We start from the raw sequence: 13,727 nt of genomic DNA, 5'->3' as shown, positions 1-13,727 counted from the left end.
AGACTAAGGAGTTTGGGATCGTAACAAGTGGAGGCTCGTCCGCTTTTTTTTTTTTTTTTTTTTTTTTTTTTTTTTCAATTGGCTGTTGGTAAGTACTCTTTCTCTCAAATTGTTTGGCTGTTTTCGACTGTAGGTGGAGAGGAAAGTATAGTATTGTAGGATAATGGAGTTTGATTTTACTGAATTTACTCTTTGTCCTACAATTGAAGCATTTAATCACTGTAAGAAAAAAGATCTCATTTTGGTGGCAGAATTCTTTCATATAGACATTTACAAAACAAGTGCTTAAGGATGACCCGTTTATGAAATTGATAGATGCAGGTATTTTGCTTGAAGAAACAGAGGGAGCCACTGAGGTTCCGTCTGAAGTGGTAGCTAAAGTAAATCTTAGTTCTGTTATGTCTCATGATCCTAAGATTGCCTTAAAATTAAAGGAGATGGATCTTTTGATTTAAGAAACAGGAATGTGAGGCAGAAATGATTAGACTTTGTGTGGTACAGATCCAAGCAGACAGAGATATCCAGATACGTAAACTGGATCTTGAGTCAAAGCGATTAGCTCAAAAGCCAGTTCCATCACCACGTACTAGGCCTCCTTCAGTATTATCACCCATAACTTCTAGTACTGATACACAGGATTTTTCTCTCTTGCCTTCCTCTGACAGTTTTGATGTTAGTAAGTATATAAGACTTGTACCTCCGTTCAGAGAGACAGAGGTTGATTCTTATTTTGTGGCATTTGAACGTGTCGCTGGTAAGTTAAGGTGGCCAAAGGATATATGGGCTCTGTTACTCCAGTGTAGTCTTACAGGGAAGGCACAGGAAGTTTGCTCTGCTCTCCCTATAGAAAGCTCTCTAGACTGACACTGTTAAATCTGCAGTCTTGCGAGCATATGAACTTGTCCCTGAGGCCTATAGGCAGAAATTCCGCACTCACTCGAAAACAGTCAACTAAACGTATGTTGAATTTGTGAGCGAGAAAAGAGTCCTTTTTGAAAAGTGGTCTGTCTAGCAAGGTTACTTCACTGGAGGACTTACAGGAACTAATCTTGCTAGAGGACTTCAAAAATTGTGTTCCTACTAAGGTTGTTGTTCATCTAAATGAACAAAAAGTGACCTCATTGGCTAGTGCTTTAGTTTTGGCAGATGAGTTTGTGCTATCACACAGAAATGTCTTCTCAGCACACCCTTCTGCCAAACCTCCATTGATAAATGTGGAAAGCTTTGTTACCCGACCTGCCGTGCACTCATCTAAAAGTGAGACGCCTTCTAAATTTGGTCATAAGTCTGTAAACAGTAGCGAAAAACGAGTTAGTTTTCTGTCTTGATCCAAACCATCTGATTGGAGACTGTAAGGCTTGGAAATAGAAAAGACTACCTTCTAGGCCCAAAAATATAGCACTGGTACAGACCATGTGTAAAATGAGCTCTCTGAGTGGGGAGAGTTATCAACCTTTTTTTGGCGCAGTTTCTCTATCTTCTGATTCAAATTTTAAATCCGTAAAAGTCTTGCGTGACATGGGCGCAGCCCAGTCTTTTACATCTGCGACTGTTTTGCCTTTTTCGGCTGACTCACTTACTGGTAACTGTTTTAATTCACGGTATTGAATTAAATGAATTGTGTCCTGTCTGTTACTCCTGACCCTGCTATAAACCTTGGGAAGCTAAGCTCTGAAACCCCACTGAAGGCAGGTAGAGACTACTTAGCAGCAGCTCAGAAGTCAGACCCTTCCCTAACCAAGTGTATATTGGCTGCAGACGACCCTACTGAAGAATCTAGCTCAGGGGTGGTTTACTTTTGGGATGGTGATTTGTTAATGCGTAGATGGAAACCCCAGCAAGAATATTTAGGCTGGCAGGAAGTGCTCCAGATTGTTTTACCTGCTGGTTATAGGCAACAAGTCTTAAAATTGGCCCATGAAAATGCATTGTCTGGTCATGTAGGTATAACAAAAACCTACTGATGCGCTATGAGGTACTTTTTCTGGCCTGGCCTTAAGTCAGCAGTTTCCCAGTTCTGTAAGTCATGCCACACATGTCAGTTGGCAGGGAAGCCGAACCAGAAAATTTCTCCTGTGCCCTATTCCAGCTGTTGGTGACCCATTTGAACGTTTGATTGTTGACTGTGTGGGACCACTGCCCAAAGCTAAATCGGGGCACCAATATATTTTGACCCTTACATGCGCTCCAACTCGGTTCCTGGAGGCGATTCCAATTCGTTCCCTAAAATCTAAAGTCATTGTGAAGGAACTGCTCAAATTCTGTACTACGTTTGGATTGCCAAAAGTAATTCAGAGTGACCAAGGGTCAAATTTTACTTCCAGAATTTTTAAACGGGCACTAGGAACACTTGGCATAAGTCATCAAACGTCCACTGCTTATCACCCTGAGTCCCAAGGGGCCCTTGAGAGATGTCACCAAACCTTAAAACACCTACTACGTTGCTGTTGTATAGAAACTGGGAAAGAGTGGGCAGAGGGTCTTCCTTTCCTGATATTTGCAGTAAGGGAATCAGTGCAAGAATCCCTTGGCTTCAGCCCTTCTGAATTTGTGTTTGGCCATACACTTCGTGGCCCTCTAAAGCTGTTAAGTGAACAGTTGTTGAATCGAAGTTCCAAACCAGTCCCTGTCGATGATTGTTACGTCTATCTGTGAGAGATTGCACAAAGCCCGAAGTCTTGCCAAACTTCATCTAGCCACTGCTCAGACCAAAATGAAGGCACGATTTGATAAGCGATCAAAAGAAAGACTTTCACCCTGGTGACCCTGTGTTAGTTCTGCTTCCAAACCCTGGTTCAATTTCACAAGCAAAATTCTCTGGTCCTTACTTGATTGAAAAGAAGCTCAACGGTACCACCATTCTTATTGCCACTCCTGATAGGAAATGCAAGAGTCGTCTGTGTCATGTAAATCGACTTAAAGCCTACGTAGACAGGGCTCAGTCTGTAGAGAATGCAGATCCAACTAAGGTTTCCCTACCTCCCGCCTCTGTTTCCACTGTGGCTGTAGTAACAAACTACTGCTTAGAGGATGATGGCTTGGTAAACTGTGATGTTCCCGTCTCCTCTACTCGATTAAAGAATTCAGCAATCCTGAAAAACCTTCCACGTTTTCTTTCCCATTTGACTGTAGGACAATCTAGAGACTTAACTAAACTAATACGTTTGTTTCCTACCCTATTTAGTGATGTGTCAGGTAGAACTACTGCATGTGTGCATGATATTGATGTTGGTAATGCTGCCCCCATAAAGCAACATCCCTACGGAGTCAATCCTCAGAAACGTGCTATCATGCAAATTGAAATTGAGTATATGCTGCAGCATGGTATTGCCACTCTCAGCCAGAGTTCATGGAGTTCCCCCTGCTTGCTTGTCCCAAAGCCTGATAACACCTTTCGTTTTTTTTACCGATTATCGGAAGGTCAATAGTGTAACAAAGCCTGACTCTTTTCCCCTTCCTAGAATGGAAGACTGTGTAGATCGAGTTGGCTTGGCAAAATGTTACCAAGTTGGATCTGTTGAAAGGCCACTGGCAAGGTCCCCTCACACCACGTGCCTCTGTATTGTAGAAAGTTGTTAGGGGTAACGAATACAGAAACTTCAGAGTTCTAGCGTTTGGCATGCGAAATGCTCCTGCCACCTTCCAGCGCATGATGCATCAGATGTACCAAGCAGTGAAGTGTGTCTCTAGATGATATAGTAGTGTATTCTGATAACTGGTCAGACCACCTAAAGACCATTTGAAAATGTTTTTAAACGTCTGGCTGCAGTTTCTTTGACACTAAACCTCGCCAAATGCGAGTTTGCAAAAGGAGTTGTCTCATACATGGGAAAGCAGGTAGGCCATGGAATGGTTAAGCCTGTTGAGGCAAAAATCTCAGCCATCCTTGAATTTCCCTGTGCCTTGCAACACGTGAACTGAGACGCTTTCTAGGTATGGCTGGATATTACAGAGGCTTCTGTCCCAATTTTTCTACCCTTGTCTCTCCGCTCACAGACCTCCTCAGTACAAGCAAAAGTTTCTTGTGGACCAATGATTGTCAATTTGCGTTTGAGGCTGCGAAAGATCTGCTCTGCCATGCACCTGTCCTGTCTGCCCCAAACTTCCAGTCGCCTTTTAGACTGCAAGTGGATGCAAGTGCTGTAGGAGCCGGCGCTGTCCTACTACAGGAGGATGGAAACCATATTGAACATCCTGTTTCCTATTTTTCAAAAAAAATTCTCAAAGGTGCAGCAGAACTATAGCGTGATTGAAAAGGAAGCCCTGGCCTTACTACTTGCACTTGGGCATTTTGAAGTGTACCTGGGGAGTAGTCCCAATCCAATCATTGACCATAACCCCTTAGTATTCCGATCTCGAATGTCTGGTTCAAACCAACGACTACTACGTTGGTCCCTTGCTGTCCAAGAGTATAATCTAGATATCCGACACAAGAAGGGCTCTGAAAATGTCATTGCTGATGCTCTCTCGAGCATAAAAAAGGTTACCTTTTACTGTCACTTAAATGTTTTTCACTAGAGTTAATAGTGAGATTTGAAAGTGTTGACTACAAACTCTAGTTTGTATTCTTGGTGGTGGGGGTGTTACATCCCTAGGATGTATATGAATAGTTATTGTGTAATCTGCCCTTTTGGGTGTGGCTTTGTGCTCTGTGTGTGTGTCTCACTCTCCCTTTGCTTTTAGTTGCAAAGTGCCTACAGGTGATCCTCATCAAGGTGCTACAGACGGTGCTGCTACAAAAGAGCAGAGTGAACCTGGCTTGGAGATGCTCACTTCTCCCCTGCTCTAGACTTGAATGTCGTCTTTACAACAAATAGTTTCAACTGTAGAAAAGTAGACCTGTGCAAGCTATCAGCTTGGTGACCTCTTTAGTGATTAAGCTAACCGTTGGGTTCTGTTGCATTAGCAGTGTGATTTGTCATAAGTTAAGATTTACTTTTATTACTGCCTTGTTAGACGTATTAACAGGTACTGTGACTCTTTTTGTTTGGTTTATGGTAAATGGGAAGCTGTAGGGGGAGGGTGCCATTTTTATTTATTATTTTTTTTAAAAATCTGTTTGTCCTTGTTTTGACTAGTGAGGGAGTGGAGGAAAGCATTTGTTTATTTATTTTCTTTTACCTGGTTAAGTTATTTAGTACTCCCTTTAGTTAGATTCTGTTTTGTTTGTTATTTTGGCCTGGCCCTCCCCTGAATACTTTTTATTGCACCCCTGTTTTGTTTTTTAATTTAAACTGCTTAAAATAAACTTGCTTGCTTAAGTAGTGGTTGTGGTTGGTGTTTCAATTCTGGGGCAGAAGATTGAGGTGATCCCTGCACTTTTTTTTTTTTTTTTTTTTTTTTTTTTTTTGTGTTAGTCTAGGGGTAGGAGTGGGAGTAACAAATTAAGGAGTTTGGGATCGTAACATGAGGGGTTGGTGGGATGTTGATTAACTGTCAAATGACTGGAGGTAAGGCAGCTGTTTTTATACCCGTCCTCTGATTAGCTTGATTGCTTTCCACCCGTGTTAATTAGGCTATGTTTCTGACGTGCTTTTCCCTACCTTTGCTTATAAAACATCTTTAAATTGAATTTTTAGTTAACTGAGCATTATAGTCACGAGTCATAAGCATAATAAAACGATGTCTTCTTCATGACATATGCAGCCTACATTTGTGGTGAGATTCAAGCAAAATGTTTAAAGTTAAGAGTGTTCACATCAGTGCATCTAGATGCCCTATTCCTGGGTGACCCCTAACAAGTTTAGATTCTATAGCCTTCGTGTGGAACTGCTCTCCTCCTGGGTTCTCCCCTCAAACAGGTAGAGGCACTGGTTTCGGGTTGGCTTGTTAATTGCTCCAGTGTCCATACAGTAGACCCTGTTGAGCTCCTATATCCCCTTGGCAGCCAGATGTGGTGGAGCATTCAATGAATCCTTGAGAACCGGTAGAGGGGTGGATCCATGTGGAGTAACCTGAAAAGACTCACCTCTTGTATCGCAAATTTGACATTATATACAAAGGTCCAAATAAGTAGTTAATATACTTTTAAATCAGTATTTGAATTTAGGGAAATAATATATCGTTGACGCAGTGGCGATTTGTTCATTAATGGGTCTCGGTTTTGAATTTTGAATCATTTGAGTCAACGATTCAGTGGTTCAGTCATACAGACAGGCACTTGCTTTGTTCTTGAATCAGCTATCTGAACAAATCATTTGAAGCCTTCAACGACTCAATGTTATTAAAGATGCTTTTCGTAGTATTAAAATTATAATTAATAATACAATGTAAGATTATGCATGCTAAGTGGGTAGTTAATTTGGAAAACCACGGGACACATTGGCTAGTGAGCAAAAAAGTTGATAGTAACAGAAGGAGGACTCGGCCTCAGTCAGGGCGCTCATAAAATGAGGTGATCTGTATATCTGTTGTTTAATAGACACTAGTCTCTCTCATTTTCATCTGGGTGTACTGTGGGGAAGACCTAGTAAATGGTTTTCCTAGAGGGTGTTTTCAGGAAGTATTAAACAGTACCTTTTTGTGTTAGTTAATAGTTTGAACTTTAAACGCTACATCTACAATAATTTATTAAATAACTTCAATAACAGTAACATACAAACTAGCTCTTGGGAACAAGCATTTATTTCACTTACAAATTAAGAAAGAATAAAAATGAAATGTTTGAGGCAACTACTTAATTTTCTTTTTTTTTAAATGAGAGATGAAAGCTGTCTAACCTTAAGACTATCTGTTAGCGTGACAAGGACAGACTGCTTGACTGGTTTAAAAGAAATCATCACACTGAGCCGGGTTCATCGGTCTTTCGGCCACCAAACAGTCACGTTCATGTTTCTCAAGCCACGGTATCTACGACCTTTTGTTTGCAAACAAACACAGTTTTACATTAAAAAAAATACAATTACGCTGTACATTATACAAAACAAAAACCAACAGAGACTCTTAGAAATGTCCAAACCAAAACATACAAAAGACTGCTGGGCAATTGCAGTTCAGATCGTTCGTATTGTGCTGTGAAGATGCACGACGCGTGTCCATTGGTTTATTAAACGTGTGCAAAAAGACGTTTGTGACTGCTGCGGGACGAACGATATGGCTGATCCTCCAGACACCCGCGGCTCTTATCTGACCAGATGGAAGGTCAGCCAGTACATGAAGACAGGCTGCGCCGCAGCGATGGCCATCGTCAGGTACATCCGCAGCTGGTTTTTGGCTCCTCGCACTAACCGACCCTCCGCGGCCGCTTCAGACAGGATCTTTAACCGCAGTGTCCTAATCTGTCAGCAAACACAGAAGAACCATCACACCCTACAGATCACATTCAAACTGACATCTGCTGCACTGTTTAGATACTATACGATTATCTATAGCACTTTAGTGTAGAGTCCTGTTACTTGTAATTACATTATATTATCTTGAGCACAGTACACATACGGACACATACTTTAAAAAAAGTGCAACCCAATTAATTATACAATACAATGTAAAACGTTTCTACATATTGTAAAATGCAATTTATTCCTGTGATCACATCTAAAGTTTCCAATAATTACACCAGTCCTCAATGGCACATCAAACAGATGAATATTTTTGTGGGAACTGTGATAAACTTAATTTTTCAGGATTAATTGGCAAACAAAGCAAAAAAGAACCTTGTGCATTTGGAAAAAAAACTTTATGAATGCCTTAACTGTTACTTTTGATATGTGTGTAATGCAAACAAAAAAATAAATAAAAAGGCTAAATATAGAATAATCGTAACAATAATAAATCATATTAAAGTCCATATAAATATGTGGTTTGGATCAGGCTAATAAAAAAAACAAAGAATTAGAAATTAATAAGAACAAAGAACAAATTATTTTCTTAGCTAAAAAAAATAAATATTGATCAGACAATCATTATTTTGACTTTTCTTTAAATTCCACATTGCATTTTTAAATATATTTAGAAAATCATAACAATAAGATATAAATTACTTGAGTATTCATAGTGTGTGGTGCAAGGGTAGTTTTTTTTCATTATAGACATTAATAATATAATTCTACTCTATGATGTAAATAGTGTGGCTAAACAATAAAGATGCTCTGAAGACAAGACGCTGTGCGGTCCCAAGAGGTGGAAAAACTAAAACATAATGCTGGCAATATTGGACGCAACAGTAATAAAGCATTGTGATTGGACGGGATAGAAGCGTCCTGATTTGTTTAGGGTATAAATGCTGAGTCAAAGCACAGACTACTGACACAATTCTAGCAAGAAATACACATCTTAAAGGCTTTCTGCCTCCTGTCTTATCGAAACAGAAAGTTCCCGCAGCTGTGTGTCTAAATACGAACAGCACCTTGAAGCTCTCTTCTGAAATGACTCCTCCGACTCTTTCGGTACTCACCGTAAAAACAAAAATAGAGACGCAGCACCAGAGCAGCGAGAGGTAATATCCCATCCGGCCAAACAGAAGTCCTGCTATCACGCCCACAATCATCCTGTGTGTTGAAGAAAACATGCACGCGTTAGCAAGGCCTTTCTCTGAATCCCTTTAAAACCACACGGCCGGCAATGAACAGGGCAAACTAGGCTTGAAGTGATCGGAAAATGATACGGTTATGATACGGTTCTCTTCCGGTTAAACTAATCCTTCAGTAGCCTAATCCATTTAGTTCACTTTTTAGTTAAAATACACGTATATAACATTTAAAAGATAACCTGTAAACACTGTCAGGATGTGACTAACTAGTGGCCTTACCCAACATATTTGTATCCAGAGAAGGCCACCAGGTCGATGGTGGTGAGGTCGGTGTTAACCGTGATCAAATAAAGACTGAGAAGAACAGCCAGAACCTCAATGATAAGCCACACCAGCGCCGAGCTGGCCTGAATGCCCAGGATCTCCGGAGAAAACCTGAAAATCAGAGTCATTAACAAGCAAAAGTCTGTATTTAACGGCGAGAAACGTTACTTGGTTTTGGTAAAACATCTCTTCAAACACCAGTGCAATCTAACAAAGCGTGCTTCGTGATTAAAGGGTTTTGGCGGACGTTCTGTTAAAAACGTGTGGTTTGTCCTGAAATGACCTTTTTTCAGCAGGTTTATATCTTCTGCTGGAAAACCGCGAATCAGAAATAGAGAACAATATTGTCAAGAGCGGCCGGGACAATTGCTGGAAGCCTCAGCAGTTCCTCCTTTTCCTGTGAAACTCGTGCACTATTAAAACACACATCCCCTTTGAGACGCGTCCGATGAAAACAAGCAGTGGAATCATACAGTGAACTGGGAATCATGCATATTTAATAGCTCGTATCGATGCTGCTTAGAAGTGAAAACCATTTCTTTTTACAGCCTTTTAAAAGAATGGCTTCTTAAACATTTGTGCAAAAAAAAAAAAAAAGACACATTTACGATACATTATTGTAACATACCACTGAATATAAGAAGTTCTAAACAACATTTATATTAGAAATAAAACCTTATTAATAAATAAAATTTAGTATAATTTATTCACTTGACTTCGCAACTGGGAATTAAATAAATACTTGATTATTACAAACACGTGTTGTGATCCTTATTGTGTTGAATGTGCACTTGTTGTCTTGAAAGTAGATTTTTAAAACTGTACTCGCGTGGATTTTATTAGCATTATATTATAAGGCACCTGTAGTTTCTTTACACACTTAAAACCCTGCCGTTTTTCCATATTCCTCAGCTTAGACGAGCCGATAAACCAAACAAAACCGCCGAAAACTTCCACGTTTTCCCACAGAGCCGTACGGCGACAAAAAAAGCGCCAACTTTTTAAGCGGCTAAAAAAAGATAACTATGCAGCGCTTTGACCTCTCTGCAGTATTATCGGCGCCCCTAAAAACTCTCACTTCCGTCAATACAAGCAGCGAGACCGGTTTCTAGCAGCGTGAACGTCATTGCACAGACAGAAGTGATGATATCTTTTTTTTTTATCCGCATAGAAAATGTGTTTTCCGGCACGCCAAAATCATTCTTTAACCGCTCAGAGTAAACCGAAGGAGTGTGCATTTACTGAAGTTGTGTGGTGAAACTAAACATTTGTAAAGGGCGAATCTGTAGCGGCTGGGGGGTCAGAGGTCAAACACGAAGAGCTCTTACCGGTTCTGTGTGCCCAGAGCCAGTCCCGCTACCAGAATATAGGTAATGAACCCCATCACTGCCGAGTCAGAACAACACAAACACATTCATCAAACAGCCCGTGACTCTACATTATTAAACTGTAGATCGTAAACGAGTGGGTTTAGAGCCGTACCGGGAATGTACAGGTCAGGGGCGTTGATGTCGAACCTCGGGGCGACCGGAGTGTCCTGCTGGTAGCTCACCTCCCAGTTCTGCAGAGAGCATTCATCCAGACACGAATCAGCCAAACAAGGACGTTTACAGGACTCGCGTGCTATATGTATATAACAAACTTGACAGACCCTAGACAGCCGAGTGCAAGAGATTTTAACATTTACTGCTCCTTCACGTGCAGAAATCAGATCCTTGACTGTCCAAATAAAATTAAAATACAGAGGCTTGATGCTTCAGAAAAAGTTGCATGCACTTCAAATCTTACAAGTAAACTTAAAGTGCACTTGCAGATGACAAATTCAATGGCATAAAATGACACTTAAGTAAACTTTTAAATTAAAAATAGTCGTTACATTCTTAAAATGTAACGCTTTAAAGCGGTCGGCTTATTTTGAAGTGTTGACTAACAAGTGCTTGATTCTCGTTTTAACTAGCGTGTCATTCAGTATCACAAGTTAATATCTTTTAAGTACACTAAATGGCAACTTCATCGTTACTAATATGTAGAAATGAGTCACGTTTCAATAGAAATCACATATTTTAGTTTGCTCATCAGTAAACCCGGCCGTAACTTGAACCATGTTTTAAAGACAACAGCAGTAATTAAGAAGTTACGTAAAAATACGTACTTAATATACCTACTTAAGTGGGTAAAAAGAAAAATTCGAGTTTAGTTAAAAATACAACCGATTGCATTTAAAATAAATGGAAGCGATAACGTGTTTTCATTCAATTGCAAATAACAGTGTCCGAAAACGATTGTATTCGCACTTAAGTATATTCCTTTCTAACGTAACGACTACGTAGTGTGATCTTACGTCGTGCATGTAGGGAAACACCAGCAGGCCGAGCTTCTTGCCCACATACACCGTGTCCACCGCAAAATAATACTTCAGCTTAGAGATGGGGATGAACCGGTCCAGCTGTGGATCAAAAAGAGGAACATTTAATAACCGGCCGCAGAATCAACCCCGCAGCTCCGGTTCGTTCAAGACGGGCCTCGTTTCAACCCATCACATGCGCTCTGGCCGAAGACGTACGTTCTTGTCCATCATCTCTTTGCCGTGGGAGGCCAGGCTGCTGCCGTAGGCCATGGCGAGGTTAGACATGGGCTCCGAGAGCAAAGCCTGTCCCGGGTACGCGTCGGGGGCTTTTCCTGCACCGCTCTGCTCGCGTTTGTTCCCTCCGGAGCTGGTGTCGTCAAACAGCACGCCGGGGTCGCTGGGGTCCGCCGGGGCCCCTCGCATCCTGACGTTCGGCTCTAAAACGCAAGAAATCATAAGTAAGTACAATCCACCGACTGGTGAAAGACAGCCATGTGAGACATATAACCCATGCCTACGCAGCTCATATCTACTAAACCTGATTTAAAATCATCTGACATGCAGATGAGCAAATTATGATGTTTGCTCTGCTGGATGTGTGCAAGCAAGCCGATAAATAAATGAGAGAAGACAGCAATAACGAATACAGTTCAAAACACGCCTTGATTTCGTTGGAAACGCAAACACGAGTTATTTAATTACCAAACAAGCACACGACTGACCCTTCATTTAAATTAGCGTTTAGCATAGCAAATAATTAGATCCATCCGCTAGCTGTTAAAGCTGGAATAATCACGTACGTAACTTACGCTGTCTGAACCCACTCTGGTTTGGATACTCCATCTCTCCTGGAAATGCGTCTTTATCTGAATAACGAGGTTACGAAAAACATATATGAATTTTTATCAGCGCATTTAGACGACTGACCGAGAAGCTGCCGGTAGTGAAACTAAAATTAGCACCGCAGAAATAGCAGGAAAATTAGAGAGGAACAGCGATCGTGTGACAGACATCACTTCCGGGTCACGGATACGGATCGGCTCGGGATTGGACGGTTCCCGCTGTCGTGGAGGGTTTTCTTTTCTTTCCTTTTTTTCCTTTTTCTTTCTTTTTTGCAAACATGTCTTAAAAGAGATCGTTTGAAGAGAATGTAAAAAGTGAGAAAAAACGTAGCAGTAAAATTGTAAATTATATATTTTTTTATTTAATAGATAAAACGCACACAACGGCTCGTGCCTTATACATTTTGTGCCCCCCAAAAGTTAAAGAGCAACGTAAACAAAATAAAATCCCCTACTTGTGGAAGTTTAAGGTAAATCAGTGACAGATAGAACTAAGTTAGACACTTTTCGTAAAGCTGCAGACATGTGACCTTTCTCTAACAAGTGTTCTTTAACCTCATCAAGGTCTGCAAAGTCTGTACAAGTTCATGCATGAGAGGACAAGCTGACACAGTCCTGCACCTCCTGATTAAACATACACTGAAATTAATAACCAGATTTAATAAGTGACCAGGCTGGATTATATATATATATATATATATATATATATATATATATATATATATATATATATATATATATATATATATATATATATATATATATATATATATATGTTGCTAACTTCCCCCAAACAAAACCGTTCCATCATCAGCATCCAAAAAGCAACAGGACAACGTCTAACTGATACTTCAGAAGATTTGTCTGAAAAAATATGCTTGTGATCTCATGGTTATGCAAACATTTTTTTTTATTTACATTGTCAATTATCACAACATAACAGAGAATGTCCAGCATTTGCATTTAAAAACAATCATCATTTGGAATTAAAGAAGAAATTTAAATGTGCAACAAAAGATGCAATATATTTACATGGCAATGACCTGAATTACGTTAAAAAAAGAAAGTCTTGATCTCACCGTGATTGCAATATGGACATACTGTAATCAGCTTTTTGCTTTCATTTCACTAGTTTTATGAGGAGAAACGCTTCGTTGTGTGAGATGATCAACAGCCCACACCGCAGTCTAACTAGTGCACCCTTCAGTGCCAAAAGAACGGACTATTAACCCTTTCACTGCCCTTTAGAAACATAGACATGAACACAGATCCAAACTGAAAATGCTATAATTCTTCTGAACAAAAACGCGTAAAATGATTTTGACGCACCGCTTAAAAATGAATTTCACAGGATGAGGTTTGAGATTTTAAGCTTTAAACTGATGATGATTTAAAAGTATGATGATTTCTAAATCGTAATAGGATAAAGGCGAAGATTTGTGTGTGTGTGTGTGTGTGTGTGTGTGACGAAGGTCAGAACTCCTGCTACCATGTAGATTTTTAAGGTGCACTAATTAATTAATCTATTACTGTTCCTACATAATTTTAAACTAAAAAAAAAAAAAAGTAATAAAGTATGTATTTAGGAGTCCGACAATGTATAGGTCGTCATGATTGGATTAGGATTTATTTGTTAAATCATAAAGTAAACAGGTTACAGCTAAGATTAAAATGTTTATTTGACTGATTGATTAATATTACGGCCTTTTCACACCAAGGATGATAAACTATTAAGATGATGATAAAG

General features: G+C 40.0%; 1 protein-coding gene across 2 annotated transcripts; it reads right to left on the bottom strand.

The window, feature by feature from the left end:
* Positions 1 to 6,793: 6,793 nt before the first annotated feature.
* yif1b (Yip1 interacting factor homolog B (S. cerevisiae)) lies at positions 6,794 to 12,155 on the bottom strand. 2 transcript variants are annotated; one of them, XM_043216733.1, is made up of 8 exons: positions 11,939 to 12,155; positions 11,355 to 11,575; positions 11,133 to 11,237; positions 10,274 to 10,352; positions 10,120 to 10,177; positions 8,747 to 8,902; positions 8,393 to 8,486; positions 6,794 to 7,277 (listed from the first exon to the last, which is right to left on the bottom strand). In XM_043216733.1, the coding sequence occupies exons 1-8, from the start codon at positions 11,979 to 11,981 to the stop codon at positions 7,122 to 7,124; spliced, it is 912 nt and encodes a 303-aa protein (XP_043072668.1). In that variant the 5' UTR covers positions 11,982 to 12,155; the 3' UTR covers positions 6,794 to 7,121. The 2 variants fall into 2 exon arrangements, with proteins under 2 accessions (XP_043072668.1, XP_043072669.1); XM_043216734.1 differs by having other exon boundaries at positions 11,948 to 12,154.
* Positions 12,156 to 13,727: the final 1,572 nt, after the last annotated feature.

The sequence above is a fragment of the Puntigrus tetrazona genome, chromosome 18 (genome assembly GCF_018831695.1).
Source record: "Puntigrus tetrazona isolate hp1 chromosome 18, ASM1883169v1, whole genome shotgun sequence".
NCBI classification, from domain to species: domain Eukaryota; kingdom Metazoa; phylum Chordata; class Actinopteri; order Cypriniformes; family Cyprinidae; genus Puntigrus; species Puntigrus tetrazona.
Note: the sequence above shows the minus strand (reverse complement) of the source record. Positions and strands in the feature narration are given on the sequence as shown.

Coding starts and splice junctions, on each gene's coding strand:
- yif1b (XM_043216733.1), bottom strand. CDS start 11,981: ATGGAGTATCCAAACCAGAGTGGGTTCAGACAGCGTAAGTTAC. Junction 11,576..11,938: donor GTTCAGACAGCGTAAGTTAC/GTACGTGATTAT, acceptor CTTGCGTTTTAG/AGCCGAACGTCAGGATGCGA. Junction 7,278..8,392: donor TCTCTATTTTTGTTTTTACG/GTGAGTACCGAA, acceptor GTTTGCTGACAG/ATTAGGACACTGCGGTTAAA.